Below are 26,784 nucleotides of genomic sequence, written 5' to 3' on the forward strand. Positions count from 1 at the left end.
TCCACCTGAAACAAAACGGAGGTTGCATTGTTGCTATAGATCACACTTTGAGGAAGCAGAACTTGCTAGCAAAATTGCTTTTGGATATGATAGCAAAAGTCATACCTGACTTACAAAACATGCATACTTAGCAGGAAGCTGGTGTTTCCAATTCTCCATTTTTATTCCATGTACTTCCAAGCAGAATTATACAGGAGTGGATGGCCAGACATTTGGACATACCTTTGACTTTTTACTAGTTTGGCTCGGTGTTTTCTTGTAGTTGGTTCGTTTGCTGACAAAGAGCACTTAGGAGTGTCCTCTGTGGGTCTGTCTTTCAACATAAGGCTTTAAATCCCAGGTTTGTGTACTGTGTGAGCCTGGTTTGAAAACTAGTGGAAGCCTTTCTATTAATTTGAGCAGACTTTAGCTTAGACTGCTGTGTAGCCATGAAAGATCCAGTCTGAGTGAGGGTTTGTCTCAAACGTTTTCCTCACGTGCTGTTGCCAGCTGTTCTCAGCAATGCGTTAACAGCCACTTGCCATGCCAGATATGGCTGCATTTAAGTGTGCTGCATCTATGGAGTTTACAGGTGTTGTCTGAAGTCCACTTGCAGAAACGTGATGATCAGTCTTCGAGAAAGCAAACTTCCTAGATCTTAGAATTGCTCAGTTCCTGTCTAGGCAAACAGAGAGCACTGCTGCATCTGGGTTCCACATCAGCAGAGATATTTTCTCGGATTACGAAATTTTACAAATTAAAAAAAAAAACCCAAACCAGTAACACTTGGATTCATGGACAAAAATCACAATATTCTGGGATATTTTTGAGGAAAGCACGAAACAGATTTTTTTTTTGGTTGGGCTAAATACCACAGGTATTACACCTTGGAGTTTTCCTCCCAAGAGGAATAATTACTCAAGACACTAGAAGTTCATGTGTTCTGGTCTCCTGGTCTGGTTGCCAGATACAATTCATGTAGGTGCAACTGTCTGTACACTTATGTCTGAGTACATAAGCTCAATGCAAATGCATTCATGCTTCAAAGAACAGATTTTTGGCAAATAGATATGAACTGATTTTTATTCTAGGACCTTGAGCCTGAGAATTGCTCAGGAAGCCATTTGTCTGCATGGTTTTCAAGGACTTGGCTAAAATAAAACTATTGTTCTAAGATGCCTTTCTCGAAGAATTTTTATACTGAAATGTCTAAAAAGCTGTTGGAGTTTAAATATTTAAGCTTTATTTAAGTATTAAATCTATCGATATCTTTTAGAGATTTTTTCTTTTTCTTTTGTATCATCCTTGAGTACTTTTTTTTTTTTTCCATAATTTATGATTAAAAGCTGTAGAAGCTAATAGAAATTACACATTACTCAGAAGTAGAGAAATGGGCCCTGCTGCCTGTGGCCTCTTTCCTATAAGCTTGTGAGCTTTATTTCTAATTCCTTTGCTGGAGACCATCACCTCCCGAGTGGTTTAAATGTCTGCAGTAAGCGTCTTTAATGCAATGAACAGATGTGTGTAATAACCACCTGATGTTTTGCTAGGTTTTGCAATGGAACAGGTATGGTTACTGCTCCTGCTGACGATTAAAGTGCTTTCAGTGACTGCTCAGTTCAATGGATACAACTGTGATGCTAACCTCCATAGCAGGTTTCCTGGTAAGTGTTTAATAGACTTTTTTCTAATGGCTTCTTTATTGTTGTGGTTCAAAGCAGTGCTTATTTTTAAATACAGAGCTTTAAATCTGTCTGAAGCCTAGGGCTAGGACTCCATGTTAAGTGTTAACTATCTCGGTGACAATGAAACTTCTCTAATGTTGCACTTTCTTCTTAATTGCACAATGGGTCAAATTCAGCATAGTAGTAATGAATACAACTCCTCTCACATCAGTGGGGTTTGACCTGCTTTTTCCAGAGCTCTATCCTGTCCAAGAAATTCACCAGAGGTCATGTTGTTGTAAATGTTCTCCCTAGATTTAAGTGTCTGAAACTGCCAACCGGGTTTTCTTTCATGTTTTATCTGGGCAAGAGAATATAATTATGTCCTTTTAGTGAAATAAAGAAATAGATATTTTTGAGAAAAATGAAGTTGATGGCAAAATTTAGTGCTTCACATCAACATTAAGTGCTTGGTTAGGGGCAGGTGAAGCAATAAGATGTATGTGTATATGATGTACACTCATGCCTCTCAGAGAATGGGAATTAAGTCATTTTGGGGACATCAGATGTCTGGAGCTGTTAATACAATGAGAAATAGAAATGAAATTTTGGTCTTAGTGACATGTGTATCGGAGTTTACTCAGCTAAAGAATGCTTTTAGTCTCTGTTACATTGCTTATCCTTCCTGCCTCAGTTGTTTCTTGGACAGAATAAGAAGAATAAAAAAGGCTGTGAATACTGGCTCAGTCACATCTTGTGTTTCTGAGGTAGCAATTGAATTGAACAGCATAGTGATGAACTCTCAGTATAGCATTACACTGTAATACCTTTCAGTGTTGTTGCTTTCTGAATAATAATAATTTTGATTTTTTCAGGAAGGATCAGCTCTTTTATTAAACTTAAGTTAGCAGAAAGCCTACAGCCTGTTTATTGTTTCCTGTGTTACCACCACACTGCTAGGTGCTTTGTTGACACAAAGACCAACAATGGGTTTGATCCTTTTTCACTTAATTGTGAATAGGAAGAGCAGAGAAATAAGACATGCAAAGAATATCAAATATGTAGTCTCCATCCCTGACAAAATCACTGTTTAACTGACTATTTCACACACTACTTCTATGTTTCCCTTCTTCAGTAAAAGTTTTACAGGCTTGCCTCAAAAGTATGAGTGAATTGTGCCCACCTGCCTAAGATCTACCTTTCGTAGTTTTTCCTGTAAATGTTTCTCTGTTTCAGGTTGCTTGAGAGGATTGCAACAGCTAGAGGGAAGTTTAGATTCCTCTTTTTGTGCTTTTTAAATTCTTCTCTGGTCATTTTTTCACCAGACCTGTGCCAAGGTTTTATATTTGCAACATGATACCCTTGAATTGAATCCAGCTCTTACTGTGGGTATTGAGGGGCCTCTTGCAGTTCTGCCTCAGAAAAAAGGGTTATATCAGATTCCATGTCTGCCAAATCTCAGGGACTTGGGAGAAAATCTGTTTAGGTTACAAGTAAACAGTTTTTTGGGGTTGTTTTTTTTAAGTAAATGCTAATCACCTTGTACTGCCCGTAGGAGCTGAGAGTAGAGTCCTGTTCTTTCTTGTTTGTGATCTCGGGCAGTAAAGATTCAAGGGTTGGAATTTAAACAACAGTCTTGGTGCTGATTTTGAGAGCTAGGAAAGAAAAATAATTCTGCTTGTTATTCATGCATTTGAAATGGAGGTAAAAAACAGAAAACCCTTTTGTCCCCAGATTTGACAGGTATTGTTTTCAGTATGCAGAAGGCACTGCTATGTAATGAGATGGGGCTAGTGGAGCTGAGTGAGCCTGCTGGAGCTCTGTTTTCTGAGTTTAAGAACCCCAGAAGACTGGTGGTAAGAGCCTCAGCAGGGAGAAGGGGATCACTCTCGCTAAGCTTGCTTCCCTAGCACTTGGCTCAGGCTGTGGCTTTGAGGGTGCTGGCCTTGCTGCCCTCAGAGTTCAAGTGTAAGGGGAGTGGTGTGAGAGAGGTCCAAAAAAGAGAACGTTTTAAAACAAGTATTGTTGAGTGCTCCCTCAGTAAGTTTGTACATAACACCAAATTGGGTGGGAACATTGATCTATGCGAGGGTAGGAAGGCCCTGCAGAGGGATCTGGACAGGCTGGATCGATGGGCTGAGGTCAACTGTATGAGGTTTAACAAGGCCAAGTGCCGGGTCCTGCACTTCAGCCACAACAGCCCCATGCAACGCTACAGGCTTGGGGAGGAGTGGCTGGAGAGCTGCCTGGTCGAAAAGAACCTGGGGCTGCTGGTTGACAGCCGGCTGAACATGAGCCGGCAGTGTGCCCAGGTGGCCAAGGCGGCCAACAGCGTCCTGGCCTGTAAATAGGGAAGTGAGCGTGCCCCTGTACTCGGCACTGGTGAGGCCGCACCTTGAATCCTGTGTTCAGTTTTGGGCCCCTCACTACAAGATTGACGCTGAGGTGCGTGAGCGTGTCCAGAGAAGGGCAGCAAAGCTGGTGAGGGGTCTGGAGCACAAGTCTTATGAGGAGTGGCTGAGAAAACGGGGGTTGTTCAGTCTGGAGAAGAGGAGGCTGAGGGGAGACCTTATCGCTCTCTACAACTACCTGAAAGGGGGTTGTGGTGAGGTGGGTGTGGGTCTCTTCTCCCAAGTAACTGGCGATAGAACAAGAGGAATGTTGCACCAGAGGAGGTTGAGATTGGATATTAGGAAAAATATCTTTACTGAGAGAGCGGTCAAACATTGGAACAGGCTGCCCAGAGAGGTGGTGGGGCCACATCACTGGAGGCATTCAAAAAATGTGTAGACATGGCACTTCAGGACACTATTTAGTGGGCATGGTGGTGTTGGGTTGACAGTTGGACTTGATCTTAAAGGTCTTTTCTAACACTAATGATTGTATGATTATAAGTATCTTTCCAGGCTGAGATACTGCTCAAAGAGCCTGGTTATGGATAGACTTTCTTCCTGTTCCTTATTTGTTCCACACAAGTAATTATTCTTGTCAGATAAAATTCCAAACATAGGGCGTGAATGGGCTTTCTTACTGAGGTTTGTGGTGTGTGGATACCAGAGAAGCCATTGGGTTTTGAAGTTGTCTGCTCTTTTTCTTTAAATGTTGTGAAGAACAGAAGTTGTGTTCGGCAAAAACAAGAAATTAAACCTTCCTAAAGGAACCTGTTGAGCTCATCCATTTTTGAATTTGTTTGTGCTTTTATCCTTCACTGCTTAGGTGACTTCTTGCATAGGGATGGTGTTGCATAGGTAGGATGATAAATAATCAGGCAGGACTTTTGTTTCTGCAGTTTGCAAGTTTGTTTTAGAGTGTCAGCAATAGTCAGCGGGGATGAAGAAAAAAACCCCCATATTTGGTAGCTTGAAAAAAATGCGACTTTTTATACCAAAAGCTAGATGTGTTCTAGAAAGTAGTAATAAAGTTAGATCCTGCCATCCTTCAGAGAGTTATCTGGAGAAAAGAAGCTTTAGTTCTGCATTGCAATAAAACATACGTTTTAGAAGACTTTTGGGGTATGGAGCTATAGCAGTCTGTCTCTCTTCAGGTGGGAAATGCACAGTTTTGATTCCGGGGGCCTCTTGCTCTAAGTACATACTGAGAATTTAGCAGAAGCTCAGAAAATATTGCAGCTTTTTCACATACACTATGCATTTTAATTCATTGTTAAAGCAGCGATTTGATCAAAGAAGGAGGCTCATGCAGGGAAGCTGGTTTTGAACTGTGTCATTGCACACCTCTTCTGGTGGAATGACTTTTGTCAAGTGTTCTGTGGCAAACTCTTCTCCTCTGCAGGCTTTTCGCTGCCTGCTCTGGGGTGAGTCTTGGCAAGATGTGGAAGGTATCAGAGCAGAAGTGGGCCGTGGAGCTGTCAGCATTTGGCTCATGTTGCCTGAGTTTGTCCTTGATTCGAGATGGTCTCTGCTACTGTAGTATCTATGTACCTCATGAGCTTTACTCTGTTTTGCATGTGACATGCCTGTGAGTACTGTTGCCTATAGGTAGCTTGTGTGATTTGAGTCAGAAAGAAGCTAAATGGTTTGCCTGTATGGAAACTCTGTGCCAAAGAGGTCATTATATTTAAGGCTTCTTCAGCTGGGTGACCTAACCTCCAAACTATCGCTTCTCTCTTACTCAGAAAACCAGAAGCTTTTACTGCATGAGTGCAAACATTTTTTGTTTAAACTTATATAGGAATAATATTTACCTTTCTAAAGTCACAAGAAACGAGCTAGATGTTTAGCATCTAAAGGGGCATTAGATCTGTTTGCACCTGGTTTCAGATTAATTTCTGAACAAATAATGTTGTTCTAATTCCAGAATGGACTAATTTGGTAACAATTGCTTGTAAAGTAGCGGGCTGAAAAGGTTCAGTCTGGAAAGGTTTGGCTTTTTTATCCTCCTGTGTAGCACAAAGGTTGTTTTTGTATTGTATGGTCTCATTTCCCTTAGTGTCAAATGAGAATTTTGCAGGCGGTAATGGTACCTTAACAGGTAAAGTAATAACCTGCTTTTTAAAAGGCTTGAAGTGAGATATAAAATTAACTGAGCTACTTTATATTGCATCCTGCGATTTGTTACAATCTGACTGTTTGTGCATTGGTCCAAGTAAGTGTAAAGGCGCACTTTGCCATTTGCCTTTTTGCACTGTTCCCTCTACCTTAGTATACCCATTAAAGAGATCATAACAGTCCTCATGTGGTGAAGGCCAAGGCATGCTTCTTCTTGATTTTTGTAAGTTATATGAGTGGAATTATGTATATGTACAAACCAGGAGAATTTAACGTCAAATCACTTCAACTCCTGTCTTGCCTCCAGTACCTTTCTGCCCAAATTTACACACAGTGAGTAACATTTATCACCATGTTATGTCACCACGTTAGCTCAGGACCTAGTTTAGCCTGTTATTTCCTGCACTTGATTGTTTTGGCTTTAAAGCCACCATTAAAGCTGTCTAAATTAAACTGCTTGTGCTCCTGTACCATGGGGGAAGAGCTAGTTCATTGTAATGGAGATTTCATTTCCTCTCTGTTGTGACAATGCAATGAAACAATTCATTTCAGCAGGCTTAATGGTATAGTATTGACTGAAGTTGTTCTGCAATTTTTAATAGCACTTAATCTTCAAGCAGGTGTAATAAATGAGTTGTTATATAAAGGAGTAATGTCTGTGTTTAACACAATGCAGTATGTCTTTTTATAAAGTGCTAGGGGAAAAAACCAAAATAGCCCCCCCATCACCTATAGGCAGAGAAGAGCTTATAGAAAAGCTATGTTATAGCTCTAAAGCAAAACAAACTGTTGCTTGTGCCTATATCCTAACATGATGCTTTTCCATTCAAGTACATAAAAATCTTCAGAACGTTCAAATGAAAGGTCAAATGCATCCCAGAAGGTTTTTTTTGCTGTTGTTCAAAAATTGATCAGTTGTAACAATTGCTGTTTTCTAGGTCTTTTGTATTGTCATAATGTACAGAATGAAAGATTGCAAGATGCTTTGTAGTATCGATCATTGTCTTTCAAGAGCCAACTGATTTTTCATTAAAGCTAAAGTTGATGGTTCTTAAAACCCCAACTTTAAAGATATCATAACAAATTGCTCTGATATGCTGTTGATTGTACTTCAAAGTCTGCACAGCCTGAGACTGCGGTCTCATACAAAGTAGACTCCAGACAACCTCAGCCAAACGCACTTGACTTCCATGCCAGAGTGGGCTGGAAGGCAGAACTCAGCCTCCTGAGTTTCTCAAAATCTGTGGAAATTTCTGTTCTGAAAGGGGGCTGTTCAATCAGCCTCCAAAAAATTAACCACTTGCTGTTTCCCCTCTGTGGCAGTGCTTTGGTTTATGAATGTGCTACTAAATGCACACGGGGAATTTTAGAATAATGGTTTTTTTGCGTGGTAGACTACGTTACTATATGAATTCTTGTTTTTTTCTTTAGTGAAGTTGTAGAGTCAAATCTGTTCTTCAGAATAATGCAATTTTGACCTTTATATTCCAATTTCTTGCTGTGACTGTGGTCTAAAAATTGATTCGATCAGAAGTTACAATGCTAGACTAACTGCTACAATAATTATATGGTGATTAGTTGAAATACATCTTCTTACAATGCCTTTTCCTATATTTTTCTTGCAGCTGAACGAGATATTAATGTCTTCTGTGGAGTACAGACAATTACTATGAAGATAAATTTTTGCACAGTTCTTTTCTCCGGTTATTCTGAGACAGATTTGGCACTGAATGGGAAACATGGGGATGCCCACTGCAGGGGTTTCATCAATAACAACACCTTTCCAGCAGTGGTCATTTTCATCATCAATCTGAGTACTTTAGAATCCTGTGGAAACACTTTAGTGGTAAGACAAAGCCAAAGTGAAATCATAGCATTGCTGTTTATGCATAGGATCAAGTGAATGGCCTTGACAGCATTCTGTCTTTTACAGATAAAGTTTACTTTGTCCTGCCCAGTTAGCAATATATTGTATACGTCAAAGAAAACCAGAGAAAGTCAGTAACTTATAATCTTGATTACTAATGAGAAAATGTGGTGGGACACACATTTGTCCTCTGACTAGAAAGTATATTTCTAATTTTAATTTTTTTCAGTGGAAAAATGAGATTTTTTTCCAAGCTGTTTTAAAAAGTCTTGCTGAATATGTCTTAGATTTTGCTGAAACTTTTCAAATACCCACTTGGAAAATGAAAGTAAAATATTTTTAAGAGTGGATTAGATAGAGGAGAGTTATAGTCTGGGTACCTACTTCTGTGCTCTCATATGAGAGACTTGCTGACTGATCTTATATGTTCTGTGATAAGGCAGTGACTTCAGGCTGAATGTCGCAGGGAAGAGAGTCTGGCCAGAGGGCCCAAACCACAATAAACATCTCTGTTAGCTATGCCATGATGTGTTGCACATTCTGGGAAGATCTCAGCTCAATAGGGAACTGCCTGGCAACAAACTGAAGTTGTCAAGCAAATTTTGAATGTTTGACACACAAAGAAAAAAAAGAAAAAAGGCTAATCTGTGCATTCAATTCATGACAAAAAAGTCAAGATGTGGGACTGAAGTTCAGATTTATATGTTCAGCTCTCATCTCTTAGTGCATGGCCACTCTATGCTATGATGTTTTGCCATTTTGCCTGGTGGTGTGACTTCAGTGTCACAATATTAATTCTATGTTGCTGTTTCGTGCATGGATAATGCACATCTTTGTCCATCTAATGACTAAATCTAATCCTTAGCTGTGGGTGAGTTTTTGGTACCAGAATCTGATCCAGGAGCTGACTTTGAAGGCTGTTTTGTACCAGTATCATTTAATTTTATTTCAATGAAGCTATCTCACTCTGAATGGGGAGAAAACGGGAACTCAGGTCTCAAACCTTCTAAACCAAGGGAGAGGAGAGTTTTACAGTTTGTGTGTATATCACACTGTACAAGCAGTGATGACTTGTATCAAAGTATCTATGAATAACTTACAGAAACAAGTGTAAAAAGGTATTGTTTTTAAGGCTTATATTCTATTTGGAATTCATACTTGCCCTTGACAGATACCTGTCAGTTTTTATAGCAAGCTCCCTGTTTTGTTGCTAATAATTTTGTGAAATGGGGCTGAAATGTTCGATATGCTCTGTCACCTATTTGCCTCAGGCTGAGTTTTCTTTCAAAATTTCAACAAAAACCAGTTCTGCAAGTTCAAGATTCTCTTTTCCCATTTTCCCTGAAAAGCTGTAGCACCTCCATGACTTGCAGTAGAAGAATTTGCCAGGAAACAACTTTGTTCTGTTCCCATGGAGTCAGTCACATTGTAAACTCCCTGAACTTTCTATTTGAATATAATTGTAAGAGCTTGATATTTAAAAGGAAAAAAAACCCAAACCAAACAAAAACCCCAAACCAAAAACCAGTCTGGTAAGTCCAAATAACTAGAGCTCCCCGTGAAGCCTCCCCCCGCAAAGCTGCACAGGATACAAAGACAAAGCAACAGCTGCTAAAAATATAACCAAAAATTCCCCTCATCCTCTTTCAGTTTATGCACACTGTGCCACAAACAAAGAGAATAAAGGAGCAGGGAGCTTTTCTTATCGTGTTCCCCACACTGGAGTAGTACAATCCCATGCATTTCTTGGCTGTGTTTCACAGCAAAGACCTTCAAACTCATTTTCAATAAAAGTAAAGGAAAGACAACAGATCAGGCAGAACTCAGGGTAAAACCCAGATCTGTCTGTAATATGGCAGATGCAACTTTTCTTTTTTTTTTTTTTTTGGAGGTGGGGTGGTGAGGAAGCTAAACTGAGCTGTAGTGGGCTATGCTACTGTAGTGCTTTAGCCTGTGTTTTTAAGCAAGAAATAGGTATGAGGAAATTTGATTTTCATCGTTTTCCTGACATTTAGCAAATGATTAGGTATGCTATTGGCAAAGTGCATGGCTGCATCTGTCGTCTTGTGAAGCCATGTCTTCATCTGTCGTCTTTTCTGTAGCCAAACAAATCAAAATACTTGCTGTGTATCCTGTGCTACTTAGGGCAAAATGATACAGCTCATGCGCACCTCAGGATGATTCTTCCGTAATGAAATGTCTTTTTAAGAAGCCATGTATTCTAAAGCTATTGAAAGCATCTGTTTTGCTAAGGCAGTTATTAAAAAAAAAAAGCTACAGAAGTAGTCCAGTGCCGTGTTAATTTGCCTTATTGTGCATGTGCTTACTGAGACAGTAATTTGTGGCACTTACCTGCTGTTTTCAAACCTCCCCTTTATTCAGATCAGTAGCTACAGATGAAGTAGGGCTGGGCTGCTACCAGGAGGAAAGCGTTTCCTTCAGCTTTCTGGAGAGCTGCATGTTATTGCTGGCTCTGGCACAGTCTGAGCCTGAACAACACAGCACATGTCCAGGGACTAAATTAAGGTTGCATTGGCACCAAGGTTGTGTTACTTTTCAGCTCTTGCATTTCTGACTGTTTTTCTTTGCACATAGTTTATAATTTAGACTTAAAGATTTATAATGTAGACAAAAACACAGGCTCAAAGTTCAGCTGTTTGGCTTGTATCTGCTTATGAAATACACTGGTTTTGATGTGTCAAAAACCAAGCTCAAGAGCGACAGAGTATTTTTTCTATGAATGAAATTGCTTGTGTGTTGACTTTATTGCATGTGGAAGCTCATTTTAAACTAATATTTTTTTAACTGTAACAGAAAAGTTCCTTCAGCTTTTCCCAGTAAGTCATGTGAATTCACTGGGAACGGTCAGAAAAAATTACCTACCAAAAAAATGCTTCCAGGATTCATTAGGTCTTTTTCAAACATTGCTCAAGTCTGTGTTTTAAGAACATATCTTAATCCTCAGATATTTAAGAGTATCACTTGTGAACTGTATATGCATGATTTCGGGGAGGTGAAAAACAGAACTCAGGGAATGTTGTTAAACTAAATCAATTTTTGAAGGATTTCCTGAAGATACCTCTGAGTAAATTATGGGCTAAAGCATCAGTGTCCTTAGGTATCTTTTGTTCCAAAGTTAATTTTCTGATAATAGTTTTCTGTCTCCCTCAATAGGTATCCTCAGGTCGAGGTATCAATGCTTATGGAAATACCTCAGTGGTACAGATAGGTAATATTTCAGGCTATATTGATACACCAGACCCACCAACGATTATCAGCTATTTGCCTGGCCTTCTGTACAAATTTAGCTGTAGCTATCCACTGGAGTACTTGGTTAACAATACCCAGCTTGCTTCGTAAGTGTGCTTTTCACTGCTATGTGTTTCATTGCCATGTTTATGTAAGCCCATACGTATGTGTATATATGCATGCCACAGCAGTATTGTCAACATAGCGATTTTTAGCTGTGCAAGAGTAAAGGGAAAGGAAAAAGCACCGAAAGAAGAGGTGATGCAAAGGAAAAGAAAATCCTGTAGCATCATTGTATGAGATAATATTGTTTATGAAAAGAGGCTTAGATAATGTAAAACTCCCTTAAAATTCCAATGTTCTGATGACAAAATGGTAGCAGCGAAAAAATGGAAATTCTTCATGAAATCGTTTGTAAGCATGTGAATAGAGTGCAAGAGAAAATATTTCAATGAGTAAACCTTATAGATCATGAAAAGTGGGTTACTTTTTGTCACTTTGCCTCTCTGCTAATTATTTTTCTGATTCATGTTTTCAACAGTATCCATTATTTTCTGCATAGTTAAGGTTCTGTCAGTGTTTCCACTATAAATTCCTATTTCTGAAGTTTATAACCCAAATGCATAAATTAACTCCTTGTTACTCGAGTTTTTTAATGATAAAAAATTCTGAAGTATGTAGACACAAAAATAAGATATCCTTCATGATATTCATTTGTTTCTGGTTCTGTTTTAGGTCATCAGCTGCTATTTCTGTAAGAGAGAACAACGGTACATTTATCAGCACTTTGAATTTGTTGCTTTACAATGTGAGTATAAAACACAGTAGTACGACCTAGACTAAATCCTTCTCCCCACTATGTGTGTGCAAACTGGATTAGCAGAGCAAAGTATAGACTCCTCTTCATTATTTGCTATTCCCTTCCCACTCTTCCCAGGAAGAATCAGGCCCTTCATCCAGGCGTCTGTCATCTCTGAGTTCCCTTGTCCTTTTCATTTGCATGTACCTGTTGTCTTGTATTTATATAGCTGATCTTTGAGGACACACACAGTCTTTTTGTCCTGTATTTATACAGTTCCTCAATTTACACCTCCGGCTTTCAGGTTCTAGTGCCATGTGAATAATCAATTGTAGTAATAATAATCATACTCCAGAGTGCATACTTGTGTTTGCATTTATTATGTATATGTGTGTTTGTGCATATTTCTATAGATATGTCTTGTGTGTATATGTGTATAGGTATATTGTACCGATACAGAGAGTACTCTGTAGAATTCCATAAAAATATTCTAGACTCGTTCCCTTAGAAATAAACTGTAGCACTTTTCAGGGGATATTTTTATGTTCAAGACTCATCAGAGTGTTTTTAATCATATGTAATTGTTGCGAGGGATGTGGTATTTGTTCCAAATCTATAGCCCACTGTACTTATTGCCTTGTCATGTGGACTTTCAAGACTAAGGGTTAATTTTAACAGCTTTCAACTCGCACTTCTTCCATATGTTTTAGATAATTTAACCTGAATATGCATTATTGTATAAGCTTTTACTATGTAAATACGGATGGTGACAGTAAAATGTGAAAAGTGCACAGACCTCTACTTAACAACATTAATCCCCAAAATTATATTTTAGTGTTGATTAAAATTTTTATTCATACATTTTAAACACCTGATTTAAATATCAATTTTTCAATCTATCAAGCAACATTTTTGTAAATTATGAATCTGATTTTTTTTTGCATTATTATTCATACCATCATGATGCTGAGTTATAATTCATGCAACTGATTTAAAAGTCAATGCTTTATGCTTTGAACATAATGAGCTATAAATATTGTAACAGGACGTTTTCCAAAGGCATGCTTAAAAGAAATCATGTTTGTTTGACAGAGCAGCGCTCCAAATAACAACCTATAATCTGTTAAAATGAAGACTGTACTTCTCTCATTTTTAAATAAACCTGTGACCAAAAAGATGGGGCAGGGTGAGGGTATCCAAAGTTCTCAGTCAGCACGAGCATTTGACCACCACATGTTTGCTGCTTTTCAGGCCCCAGTTCTGCACACAGTCAGGTACAAATGCTATATTGATGTTTGTACTGAGCACATTTTTTGCTCAAATGCCACATGCCAAGCTGGGCTTTCATCTTCCCTACCCCAGTGAGTTTACACATCTGTCATGAACAGTGGTGTCTTATCCTTCTGATTTCAGTGGTATTACTCTAGTGAGTAGCACTAGCATGAATAATACTGCTAAGGCTGGCAGATTCAAGTGATGGGTATGCTCTTCTGGTTCACAGCCTAGGGCTGGGCGTATACTCTGACAGCTTGTGGATTGCCTGCAGTCTGCCTGGTAGGGAGTGCCTCTTGGGGCACCCGTGGTCTTGGCGAGCTCTGATCCTGTGGGCTCACTTGGTCCCTGTTAGAGAATCCTGGGTTTGGGAGGGGCCTCGAGGCTCCTGTCCACCCTTGGTACTGGTGAGGGCTTGTGTACAGATGTGGCTTTTGACTGTGAGCACCCATACTTTCAAACTTTAGCTGTAGTGTCATTTCCTAACATTGACTCTGCATCTTCTCGGCTCATTTCCATCTTCCCTCACAAGGTGATGTTTACACTCACTTTGTGGTGTTAGCATGTGTTAATGTTAGGAAAGACAAGAAGAGCCATTATGATAGACTCAAAAAGAATTTAATAGCAAAATGTTTAATGGGCTTTCACAGAGCCTAAGCAGCTATGTGCTTTTTGGCCTTCCTGTAAAGGTCTCTCTAAATGAATAAAAAATACTCTTTAAGGAAGAAAAAAAAAAAAGAACTAATGTAATAATGAGGCACTTGCTGTAGACTTTTTAATCAGTTCACAAAATGTGGCAGAGCTACGTGTTAGAGAAATGTATAACTAATTTTAAAGAAGGCAAACTTACTGAATGGATCGTCAAGGTCTTGCTCTGTGTATGTTGCAGAGCTGGTGTGCGTGTGCATGTGTCCCTCCCAAGGCCTTCGATGCTGCAGAGATTGAATATTGGGCATGCTGTGAATTTTGGCATTGTTCCCTCTGAAAAAATACTCGATTTATGTGCTTAATCCTTCTTGTTGCTGTCAGCTGCTGCTCTTGGTCTTGCCTGCCACACTGAGCCTGGTCAAAATTCTGTTTAACAAAATTTTTCTTATGTATTGAGTGTTTTGACCTCTCACAAGAGGTCTCAACATGCAGAGTCTCTGTGCTTTCTGGATTAGCAACCTGTTTGACAGAGGTGATGTTACCAGTAAGTGCATTTTGGTATGTTGAAGTAACTTCTATCACTTGGATCTGTTTCATGGTCATGTTGCTAAAGTGATGTTAATGGTTCAGCCTTTGAACAAGAAACCAGTAAACCAGCTATATCTATGTAGTAGTACATGGGGAATTCCCAACTTTTATGTTATATATGGATTTCTTGAAACAGCATTTTTTAAATACTAGACTTTATATGAAAATGTTTGTTACTTGAAGCCTTCAACAAGCCAATTTCCATAGAAAATACATGGATAGTAGAATGTGTCTATTCTTCCAGACTACAGCTTAAGATACATAAAACCTGGTGGCATTGCTATCTCCACTAGATCAAATAACCTTAACAACTTTTCCTGGGAAAGGGTGCACTGTGACAACCCAGTTAAGCTCCTCCTTCAGAAAACCACAGTAGCTGCTAAGTTTGCTTGCAGGCACTGGGAGACATACTGAGGTGTCAATGAATGATACCTTTTCTTTAATCACTGATCGAACCACTTAATAAAATCATAAATAGATTCCCCAAAATAGTTGCATAAGATAAGGCTAATCAAGTGTTATTGTTCTTTACTGACAAACTTGTAGGCAGGTGCTCTGGCACTGTTTTTTGCTTCTTCCCTTACAGATAACAAAGTAAATGACTTTTTCCCTAGATAGAAAAGTCAGAAAAATTAGATGGGAGTTCAGTGTGTGCATGCAGATGAGTTGTTACAGTGGGTTTTCTGGTACACTGAGGCAATGTTTGTTTTTCAGGATTCAACCTACAGCCAGCAGCTCCTTATTCCAAGTACAGGTTTACCTTTGAAAACCAAAATATATGCAGCTGTAAGAGCAACCAACCTTGATGGCAGGTACCATAAAGGATGTTATTTCTTGTCTTGCTTGATATTCAGCTCTTGGTGTTGCAAATTTTTCTGATTCAGAAGCAACTGTCTTTCCTCATAGCCTTTTGGATGTTAAAATAATGGTTGGTGTTTGATAATCACTACCCTCTCAGGAGGGTATCAGATCCTTGATGGTGAATGCATATCTTGCTGCTGTCCTCATTATGAAAGTTTTCCTGAATTATACTTTAAATCCTATATTGCTGTTATTTAAGAAAGGGCTTCTGCAAGATCAAGTGAGAAACTCCAGGTCTTTTAAAAGTGGGATGGTTTTGATTTGTAGTTGTATGTGACTATGACTTCTGAGAGGAGGTATACAATGTGTGTTTGTATGGTGGTTGAATTGCATGAAACCAAATGATTTGTTTTATAAAATTCTGTTATGGTGTGCTGTTTAGTTTTCTAAGTTGTGGGAAGAAACAGGTGATATACTGGCAATGCAGGATAAATTGAAGCTGAGTTACTGCGTTTAACAGGTCATGTACAAGTTAACAGCCTGCATTATCAGTTTGTACACTTGCCTGTACTGTCTTTTAATCTTATCTTCCTCTCCACCCCTACTCTTACATTGCTATTTCCCTCATCTATCACTTTGCTCCCTGTGCAGGTGGAATGTTTTGATGGACTACTGTTACACCACACCATCTGGTAATCCTAGCGATGATCTTCGATACGATCTTTTTTTCAGGTAGGTCCTGTGCAAACACAGCATTTTGTGGGTCCTTCCTTTAAAAAACAGTTGTAAATTTCTCCATTAGTGGTGTTCTAAACTGCCTGGAAGTGCTAAGCAAAATTAGCAGGGAGGACTGAGGGCTGGGCTTACAGATAACATGTTAGGACTTACCTTGTTTGTTAACGTAAACATAGAAGCAAGTGCAAAGTCGTGAGGATTATGAAGGCAAAGAAGCGTATATCTAAAATGGCTCTGCTAGAGATACCGTAAACACTCAAACTGAATGGCTAAACTGGCCTTTGTTTTACCAAAGGTATCCTTGTAGTAAATGACAGCGATATAAAATATCATAGACTCCAGTTCAGGAAAGCAGTTAAGCAAATGATTAAAGATAAATAGATGCTCCTGTTGCTACTCCCAGTAATAACGTTTATTTGAATTGGAACTCTGAAAAACATCTTGGCAGTATCTCGGGTCAAATTTTATCAGTGACGGTTTCTGGAGTGATACGGTCTTCATTTGGAGTTACCTGTCTATACCAGTTAGCATGCCAGATTACTTTTTGCTTCAGGTCTCAAGTTTCTTTGGGCACTGGAATTAAATGATACCTTGGTTATAGCTGTGATGTCGCAAAACAAAACATAATGTTTTTGTAGGAAAGCATTTCAGCACAGAACTGTGCAGCCTTACAGGCAGATTGTGGCTGCCCATGTTGGACATGAGGGCACGGTGTTCTTTTCCAAGTAGCTAAAGCACTGAACTTGCTGCTTAAGTTATCTTATTCTCAGCTAAGAGATTCAAAATGCTAATCATACAGCTGCTCATTCTAGTTTTAATCTTCTCTATAAAAACTAGCTGTGACAAGGACCCGCAGACAACAATAATTGAAAATGGCAAGAGCCAAATGGGCCGGTTTTCCTTTGAGGTCTTTCGCTTTGTGAAGCACAAGAACCAGAAGATGTCTACGGTCTTCCTTCACTGTGTGACAAAGCTGTGCAGAGCAGATGACTGTCCCTTTCTTGTGCCAGTAAGTTTCAGTAGATAGAAGTTGCTGTTAATTATCTGGATATAAAATAGGCACACTGGAGTTATTCTGCATCCAAATGCTATGGAAGTTTGGATGGCACAGGCATGAAGGTCACTTGCAGAGTCTGAAGTAAGAATGTGTTTTTTGCCTGAAGGAATGTAAAACAGCTGATGAAGAATAGGGCAATGAATATTGTTGTCCAGAGATCAAATAATACTAGACTTGCAAAACACAGGTGGTTGAACATGTGAGAAATGACCTCTTTGCCTTCTGTTCCTTAATTCATTTTTAAAAGCAACAACTCTGAGACAGCTTCAGAGCTGTTATTTGTAGTGTAGCATCTAAGAAACAAGGTATCCACAATCACAGTGGATGAATATAAATATCTTAGAATAGCATTGGTGGAAAACTTAAAGCTATAGTGAAGTGCAGTTACACTGACAAAGAAAAGAGTTTCTAATAGTGGAAAAAACCCACAACTTACTATGGCCCCTATAGTTTATTACCATCTCCCTTATAGTTTGGAAACTGGTGTTTTGAAGTTCATGAAGTCTTGTCAATTCAGAAATTATTTCACTGTAGGAGCATCAGGAACAACAGAAATATATTTTGGAAATTGAAACATTTAAATAAACATATAAACACAGAATATTCTGTGGTGATGTCTTCAGAATGCAGTTATCATTTCCTGTTGAATGACTTTCCGTTTAGAAATTTAAATTCCTATCAGTTCAGTACGCTTCTGACCTTTTGTACATTATTTTATACTTTTATTTTACACTTTAAAATAATTCATTGTTTCTGTTGAGAATTTATGTTCGGAGGTTTTAAAATTCTTTCACAAGAAGTTTTGAAACTAAAGAAATGCTCTTGGTTGAATCATACTTGAGTACCCAAGATTAAGGTAGATGATAAATTAGAGATGTTAAAGGTGGATTCCAGATGACAGAGTGCTGGGGATTGTTTCAATGTGGGTCATTGCTATTTAGAACTCCATGGAAAATGTGTGAACTTCAACTTGAGAAGCTTCCTAGAATAGGGATTGTAGCATGTTGTCTATCCCTAGTCAAGCAAAACACATTTGTTGTGGAAAACTGTCTGTAAACAAAGCTTTGGGAAATTAACTACTAAAAATTTAATATACTATAAGATGGATCTTTTACACAACAGCAATATAGTTCTTTAAACGAAGTGAGGCAAAATACAACAGGAAGCCAGGCATTTATAAGATACACTTCTAGGGAATATTGCAGCTGTTTTTATTGCGAAGTAATTTAATGCATACTAAGAAATAAAATCAAAGTTGCAGCATGGCTTATAAAAGAGTTTACATTAAAGCAGGAAGCACAAAGGGAAATAATTTCATTCCACTCTGAAACTGTGATTGTTTTGATTAACTGCTCAGATTTGCAGTAACAGAGAAAGAAGAGATGCTGGTGAGAGGACAACTTGGAGCCCTCAGAGTACCTCTGGCAATGCTGTAATTTCTGCTGGCCCCATCATTACAAGGAGTGGTAGGAATAAGCAAACTTTTTCTATCGACTGCTGTAATTTCAGAAACCTGGGCAAATGTTTTGCAGTGACTTAGAGAAAGAGTGGATTCTCCATGAGTTTGCTGGGTTTTTTTTTTTTTTCCCCTACTGTTGGAGTCTTTGGTAGAAATTTTGAGCTAATATTTCTTTTTGGCTCTTATGCTTCCTCCCTACCCCAGTAAAATCACTGTGGGATACTGTTATGCATATAAGGCCATTATAAAAACCCACACTCAGTTGGTTGGCTTCTTTTTTTGCCAGCTTTCACTGAAGATAATGGAATTTATGGTACTGTGTTCAGTGTTGAAATTTAATTTGGATGGCTAATGAATATTCACTGTCACTTTCTATTAACCATTTCTTCCAGCTTCACTTGTGGGTTTTTATCTGTGTTGCATAAAATTAATACATGTTATGCTTATCCTTCAGCTATAAGAAAGAAATAGGACAGACACACTGTAATTTCTAAACAGAGTGGGCCAAAATCTACTCTTTTAAATCCAGGGTGAAATTCCATTATTTCTATTTTTATTGCCAAAGTTTTTATAGGTTTTTTTTTTTTTTAAAGGCAGCTCTAAATGCAATCTGCATTTTCTGAAAAGATTATGTGACTGCTGTTGACAAAATAATAAAAAGAAAATATTTGAAAAATGTTAAAGAAATTCCATTTACAGATATTTAAGCAGTTGCAGTTAAGCAACTGATTTCAGCAGTCTCAGATTTAGAAAGCTGAGAGCAGGACTGAGTCCTGCCTAGGAAAAATAACTGAAACACTTGAGAATAAAATCTTTCGTTATGTGCAGAGTGGTGGTGCCCGCATACATAAAGAGAACAACTGACCCTCCAGAATATGGAACCATCTAGCAAGAGACCATTTATAGAACTAATACTCTGTGTTTCTGTGTTATAAGCAACATTTCTGCAATGAAAATTAGTATTTTTGTTTTGCATTATACATAGTCCCAATTGAATTGCAGCTATCTGATTAGTCAAGAAAAAGTGAAAAGAACTAACTTTAAAGTCACATGCATGTGTACTTATGGGAAGTGAATGACAGATTTGCTCAGACAAACCTGTATACTAGAGAAATGCTGCCTTAGGGAAGGAATGGAAACTTAGATAAAGCTTGTTCTATGAGCAAGCCCCATTAAGTAGTACAACTTAAGATTGAAATGCTGTGAATGCTATTTTCACAATTAAAAAAACCCAAAACTCATCAATTACCTTTAAATACTGTGTAACTGCAAGCAAACAAAGATCTGTCCACGGATGTTTAATGACCCCAAAGAAAGGATAAATGATTTTATAATTTCTTGACAACTGTTGAGGTTTGGTTTTTTGATTTGTTTTGGGGTTTTTTTGTTTTTTGTTTTAAACAAAACCATGAATAAGGCTGGAAAAGGAAAATAATTTTTTAGGTGTCTTCTACTTGAGATATGTGGCTAAAGGTTTTTAGATTAGACATATTTCTTCCTCTCCATAGTATGCTTTTGGAGCATCCCATTCCTGCAGGGTGGTTTGATGGGAAGTACTCTGAAAAAAATGGGATTCAGTTCTGAACGCTGCCATGAATTTCCTTAGTGGCATTAGGCAAATCACTTAATCTGACTTGCATTTCACTTTTCCTTCTGGGGCAGAAAGAAGGAATTAGAATTTCCTCCCACTGTCCCTTCCCGTTGTGAAAATAAGTGCATTAAAAATGTGAGGTTCACAAATACTATAGTCAAGGAAAGAAAGGGGGGAAGATAATGACAGAACTCAAACAGAACTATCTGGTTTTGGATGAGGAGTTCTGGGGTGCAATGCTGGCTTGCTCTGGTGCATGGAGGTGCTTATACTATTTTCAAGTCTGGTCCAGCTTTAGTACAGATACATTTGTACAGAGCCCATCAAACCTGCTGCACCTGACTCACCGTAATACGTACCCCAGTATCAGGTCTGCAGTTGCACAGTTGTGCAGCCCCTCACTTCCCTCATTTAGGTTGGTGCTGCATCGGTCCCGGGGCTGGTCCGGTGCACATTGGTGTCTGCAGAGGCACCTTGAGTTAGCCAGGTCTCCCCATTACTCTGGTCACCAGTTGTTCTGGTAACAGAGCTGTTTATGCAGTTGTCTCGATAGGAACTGAATAGTGCTACTGCAAATGAGTAATGGTCCTTCTCCTGTGTATTTCTGAACTCTTATTTCTAACATTTTGTTCTTTTCAGAGAAGCTTTATTCTTGTTTGTTAATCTAAAATAAGTCATTACAGGAGACATACACAGAAGAAAATGTTTTAGTCTTTGTGTATAGAAACAAACTTGTGAAGGTGAAATTGTGTAGCTTTTGATGGATGTTTCACTTAAACTTAGAAGACAGCTACTCAAAACAAATGTATACGTGAGCTGTGCTTACAAGTTGCACAAAAAAAGCAAAAACAGTGACAAGAAAATGTAGTTGTGAGATGGACAATGGTAAGTAAGTAAAAACTTAAGACAAAATAGAAATGTTTCCCTGAATATAATGCCACTGTGTAACTGTCAAGAGAAAAGAGAGCATGGAGGACAGGGCTTTTTTGCAATCATTTATGGTCACTGATGTATTTTTCCTTGAAAAACTCAGGTTAGTTTTTTTTCCTATGCAGATCTTGTAATATGATTAACAGTGAAGGGACTTGTCTATAATACTGTGCTTATGGTTGTATTTTTATTGAGGGACAGAATAAAACTGGCCACACTTTCAATTAAGAGGTTCCTGCATTAAGGTGTGTTGGTTGTGTTTGGATTTTTTTTGCCACAGAATACTAAGTAACACCATATTGGTGTGCTCACATTAAAAATGGAACCATGTAATATAATTAATGTTGTTGTCCTTATTCTACCAGAGAGGCTAAAAGCTACTAGTCAATGTTGCAAGTATAGCTGATGTGTTTTGAAAATAAAGTTAGGACTATTGGCTTTTGTGCTGCAAGGAGGGAAGGAGGTAGGCAGAGGTATTTGTAAAATATAATTCATCCTGCTTTTGTTTTATACAGATGAGACGCCAACCAACAATTCACAGCTTGGTAAGTTCATCATAATTCCAAGAAAAATAAAGGGTTTGAGTGAAACACAACTGAGGAGATGAACCATTTTGATTGAGCTCTATGCACTGAGCTGGAATGTATTTTCTTCTTGACTTTTTTTGTTTTCATTTAAATGAGTCAACACTGACATGCTGTAAAGAAACCAATCAGTGAATCTGGAATGCTCAGTTTAATTTGCATACCCAGCCCCACCAACATAGCAACTTCCAATTCCTATGATGGAATTGAAATGAAAATCTGCTGCTATGACATATGAGGGTGAGGGAACATTGCAACTGTCAAATGCAAAATCAGACTTAAGCAGTAAAATTTGCTCATGCCATGCAGGAATAGAGCAGCAAAATAGTTATTATGGTGCAGTCTAGCTCAGTTCACAGCTCAAAGTCAGAAGAGCACTGCTTCAGCTCCTGTTCTCCTGGCATTTAACGCCACAAAGAGCCTATGGACAAGCTTGGATAGAATTTGTGGTCTGCTAAGGCAATGAAGGAAATAGACTGCAGGGGAGATCAGTTCTCTAAGTTTTAGGGTGCTTCTCCTTTGGGCACTTGGAGGACTTGTTTCAGACTGTTACTGTTTTCTGCTGGTAACAAGGAGTAGCTGATGACTAAAAGGATGGTCAAGGTAACTGGACAGTCCACTGGGCCGTTCCACTTCTTGGTCATAACAGGTCTGAGTGGCACAAGCAACCTATCCTGTCCTCTGAACTGTAATACTATTTGTTCCCTTCTTTTTTCAACTTAGACCCCATAAAAGCAGCTGCCTTTCTTTCCTGGTATGGAAATGAAGTTCTCCCTGTGTTGAATTGCTCCCTGGTGTGTTCCTCCCCATGGATATCATTACAATAATAATAAAAAGCAAATTCTTCATTTGCTGCACACAGCTTGCTGTGTTAATAGCTGCTACCTTTCCTTCCCATCCAACAAAAGCAGCAACCTTCTTTCCATCCCAGAGCAACAGCCTTTCTTGGTGCCTGTTGCTGTCCCAAGTGGAGAGTGTAGAGGTAGAGCGAGGTGGGATTACTATTTTTAGTGGAGTGAAGACAAGTAAGGTCAGAAGGCAGCACAGTGTTGAGAAGGTGGGGGCAACCTGATCAACAGAGCTGACATTTTCAGCTTTGGTGGGGAGGGAGGGATTGATGATGTTAAGGGCAGGTGGCTGCTTCTGGGAGGAGCTGTCTGGTTTTCCACGTAGAAGCGATGTTGTTATTTCACCTCACTCTCCAGTACTGGTAATGGTAAACATAGCTCTTAAGCAAACACACATTTATGCTTTAGGTAGAACGTACTACTCAAATGTTTGGGTTTTTTTTTTTTTTCCTCTCTTCTGCTGGAAAAGGTGGTACAAGCTGTATGTGTGTGTTCTACTATCCAGGAATTGGCCCATGAACGGCCTGTTGAGCTACACTAAATAGTAAATACATATGCCACCTCTTCTCTCTGAGAATTGATAAACACGTTAGAAGTGTTCTGTGAAGGCGTACAGACAAGCTTAGAGTAGCTCAGATATCAGATGCCACATGTGACTGCTACAGATTTATATACCCTTTGAATTGAGATGTGGATGATGATATCAGGGAAGAAATCCTTCCATTAACTTGTTTAGGCCACAAATCCTTATACCTCTGCCTTGATAGTTCTTGGACAGTGATAGTCTTGCCTTAAATAGTATAGGTTAAGGTTGGTCACTGGCATATGAGGGATTAGAAGTATCCTTACTGTCTTTATCCCTCAGCATGATGGGTATTGAAAGAACTAATAACTATTTTCAAAGTAGACTTAGATAAACTTTATTCGGCTAGACAGGTGCTCATTCTGAAGTACAGTTTTAGCGCCTTTGTTGTAATTATTCTGCGTATAGGGTATTGCAATGGAAGGACAGAAGTATTTGGTACTGCTCAGAGATTCTAATCAGATCTTACCTGTGCATTTTTGTTCTCCTTGCAGCTCATACAAACGGACCTCCTTTCCAGCTGAACTCAGTCACCAGCGCACTGATTTCGGGCATTGTCATCCTAGGAATCACAAGCATTTTGTTTTTTGTATGTTCCTTAACTCTTCTGCACAGAAAGTGGCCCAACAGTTCAGTCTTGAGTGGCATCCGAAACCCAGTTTTCAACTGAAAGTGATGATTTACTTGCACTTTTTCTTTGGGGTTGCCTTTCTTGTCCATGAAATATGATTCCCGCAAAAAATAATACTAAGGCAATACTCCAGCTGTATCCAGCTTCTATTCCAGCTATTCTATATTTGTAGATGTGCTAGATGTTGTGTAGGTAAACAGCAGTGATATTGGTAACAATCATAGAAAATTATGAGAATCTCAATTGTGTTTGTGATCAGACTGTATGACATTATGCCCATGGGTGTGCTGACAATAGAGCTTGTGACTCCAGCTTCCCAGTAAGGTCTCAAAGCTGAAGATGCTGAAGGTGAGAACCTTTCCAAGTATGCCATTCTTATACAAAACCTGACACATTCAGAAACATTCATGAGGTCATAAACACCTACTAAGATAAGGATCACTTGTATTTTGTTGTGGTATTTTTCACAAATATGAAAAAAATCCCTCTGTCTCAGGAGGAACCTGTTTTCATATATCTTGGCTAAAAATAACCCCAAAGAGACTTAGAATAAGTGACTTTTGCTTATTATTCATTTGGAAATGTTTTCTTAGCTATAACTTACATTGAATTGTGGTGATATCATGTGAAGGACATAATTTGGCTAGGTATCTTTGAATCAAATGGTTTTAGGGCAAACTGCAGTTGGTCCCAGGGAACAATGCTGCAGTTCTTGAGGTGGAAAAAACTTTTCCTGACACAATCATTGAGTGAGAATCAGTGAGAGCTTTGAATCTAACTAATGTTCATCAGAATGTTAATTCTGCACAGAACTGCCACATCTGCAGCCTTCAGCTGAATTCTAACCCCAGGAACTGTTCCAAGGGGAAAAAGTATTTTTCAAGGGGAAAAATACTTTTTCCCCCTGACTCCTTGAACAGGCAAGCTAATACAAACAAGTAATGCCGAAACTTCCCCCATATAAAATTATTTTTGGAGCACAATTTGGCAGTTGAGTAAAACTCTTGTTAATATCCAAATTTGTAAGGGCCAGTTTCGCCCCATGAGTTTTGCAGTTCTTAGATAAGGCTTTCCTTTCTACATGAAGAGTTGTAGATCAATGCTTATTTCTTTAGCAGATTTTCTGCATGGATTAGACTACTTCACTGCATGGATGAGGGGAAGAGGGCAACTAGAAGGATAGCAGGCCACAAGCAGTACTATACTGTTGCCTCTAGTTAACCCGATACTCACTTCAGATGTTTGAGTGACCAGGTGCCCTCAAGCAGGGGCACAGGGCAGTGGCGTAGCTGTGTAGAACAGACAAAAATGCTGGTACTAGAAAGGCCACCATAGACACAACATATATTAAGCTGGACTGGATAGACAGTTGGGATTTTTGGTCACACATACAGCAGTTAAATTTCATTTTTCATGTACTGTACATATTGGCCTAGAAACACCTCACTGATACTTATCACCATCTTCCGTTAACCATGTCTGTGTTTTCACTGATGTGACACAAATGGCTAATGATCAGGGCTCTTTGGCTCTCAAGACTAAAGACAAATGCAGACTTCTCAGTTTTCTCTGATCCTGCAAATGCTGTATAAAGGCCTCTTTTTCACAAAGTCCACTGTGCTGTAGTGTGGTATCCCTAACAACCAATACTGTGCCTGTTTTCCTCCAGTCTTAATACCTCAGAAACATTTTTGCACTTCAGGGGTTAGGTCTGATGACATGTAAAACATGATTGTTTAATAAAATTATTTGAAACATTTCAGAATGAATGCTTTGTCTGAACTGTATTCCCAGCCCTATATGTGCTTTCAGTAGCCTCATCCTACAAAGATGAAAACTGGACATGCTTTTTTAAGTCAGTTTGGTAAGAGCTTTCAATATGTAGAATAAATTAATATAAGTATAGCTTTACTGGCCTTTAAAGGATGGCAATAAACTCTGGAGATTTATATCCCAGTCTGGGTATAAATAAATTCAGATAATCTATTTTAATTTGCTCATAAAGACAACCACAGAATTTCCATTAATGTAATTACTAGTTCATAACCAGCAGTGTTAGCTGAAAGTTTCCATTGATGGAAATAGCCATTACCATCCTTAGTAAATTGTTCCAACAGTTAATTGCGGTCTTTAGTACTTTTTAAAAGACTATTTCTAATGTGAATGTGCCTAGCCTAACTTGCCAACCATTAGAAGCTGCTGTGCCTTTGTCTGCTACACTGAGGGAGACCCTTCTTCTAACACAATTCTCACATAATTTGGTTAAGACCACAGGAAAAAAAATAGAGAATGTTGCTGGGGGAAAATAAAATAAAAAAAAAAAAAGCTCCTGATATATCATACTTGTCCTATTTAAATTTCTCTGTATTTCTGGAATGACAGTATGTACTGTATATAAAGAAAAGTAATTTACAGTAATTAACAAAGACTTGTTGACCAAACTTTCTGAGGCTTGGATAGCCCATTACAAAAATGGGGTTGTTACCCAATAATGTAATATGCAAAATGTTTTTCTTACGTTAGTTAAAATTTCTGGAGTGGTTTGTTTTTTTTGAAGAGCCAGATAAGATTATGTTTTGTGTAACTTTTCCTCACGGGAAAATTATTAGGTACCAAAAGGTGATTCCACAGCAGTTAAGTTAGTGAACAGAGTTCCCACAGTCATCTATAGGAGTCATTACTGAGCTTGCTATGGATTAATGTATTTGTCTCCATCATTCATTACATGAGATCAATACCTGTTTCTCCTTAATGAAGCAACATAGGGAGTCACAGGTGGAAAATGATGTCTAAAGACAGGCTAATCCATTTGCAGATCTGATGTGGGAATGCTTTATGAATGGTTTTTAGGGGAGGTGAAAACTTGAGCCAGGCTGCCCAAATATTTCTAGCAGGGAGAGGACTGACTGTATTTGTAAAAACATTCCCATCCCAATTTGTTTGAAAGAAGTATTACAGGTATTTAGGAACGCGTGGAGGCCATAAATTTGT

The 26,784-nt window shown here is 38.7% G+C and overlaps 1 protein-coding gene across 1 annotated transcript; it reads left to right on the forward strand.

Moving 5' to 3' along the window:
• Window positions 1–1,537: 1,537 nt before the first annotated feature.
• On the forward strand, window positions 1,538–23,832 carry ZPLD1 (zona pellucida-like domain containing 1). Its single transcript, XM_010292309.1, has 10 exons — window positions 1,538–1,643; window positions 7,777–7,997; window positions 11,193–11,374; window positions 12,003–12,075; window positions 15,289–15,386; window positions 16,027–16,107; window positions 16,948–17,119; window positions 18,525–18,633; window positions 21,663–21,692; window positions 23,657–23,832. Exons 1-10 carry the CDS (start codon window positions 1,538–1,540, stop codon window positions 23,830–23,832), a joined length of 1,248 nt encoding a protein of 415 aa, XP_010290611.1.
• Window positions 23,833–26,784: the final 2,952 nt, after the last annotated feature.

This window comes from Phaethon lepturus, unplaced genomic scaffold (assembly GCF_000687285.1).
Source record: "Phaethon lepturus isolate BGI_N335 unplaced genomic scaffold, ASM68728v1 scaffold13990, whole genome shotgun sequence".
In the NCBI taxonomy this organism is placed as follows: domain Eukaryota; kingdom Metazoa; phylum Chordata; class Aves; order Phaethontiformes; family Phaethontidae; genus Phaethon; species Phaethon lepturus.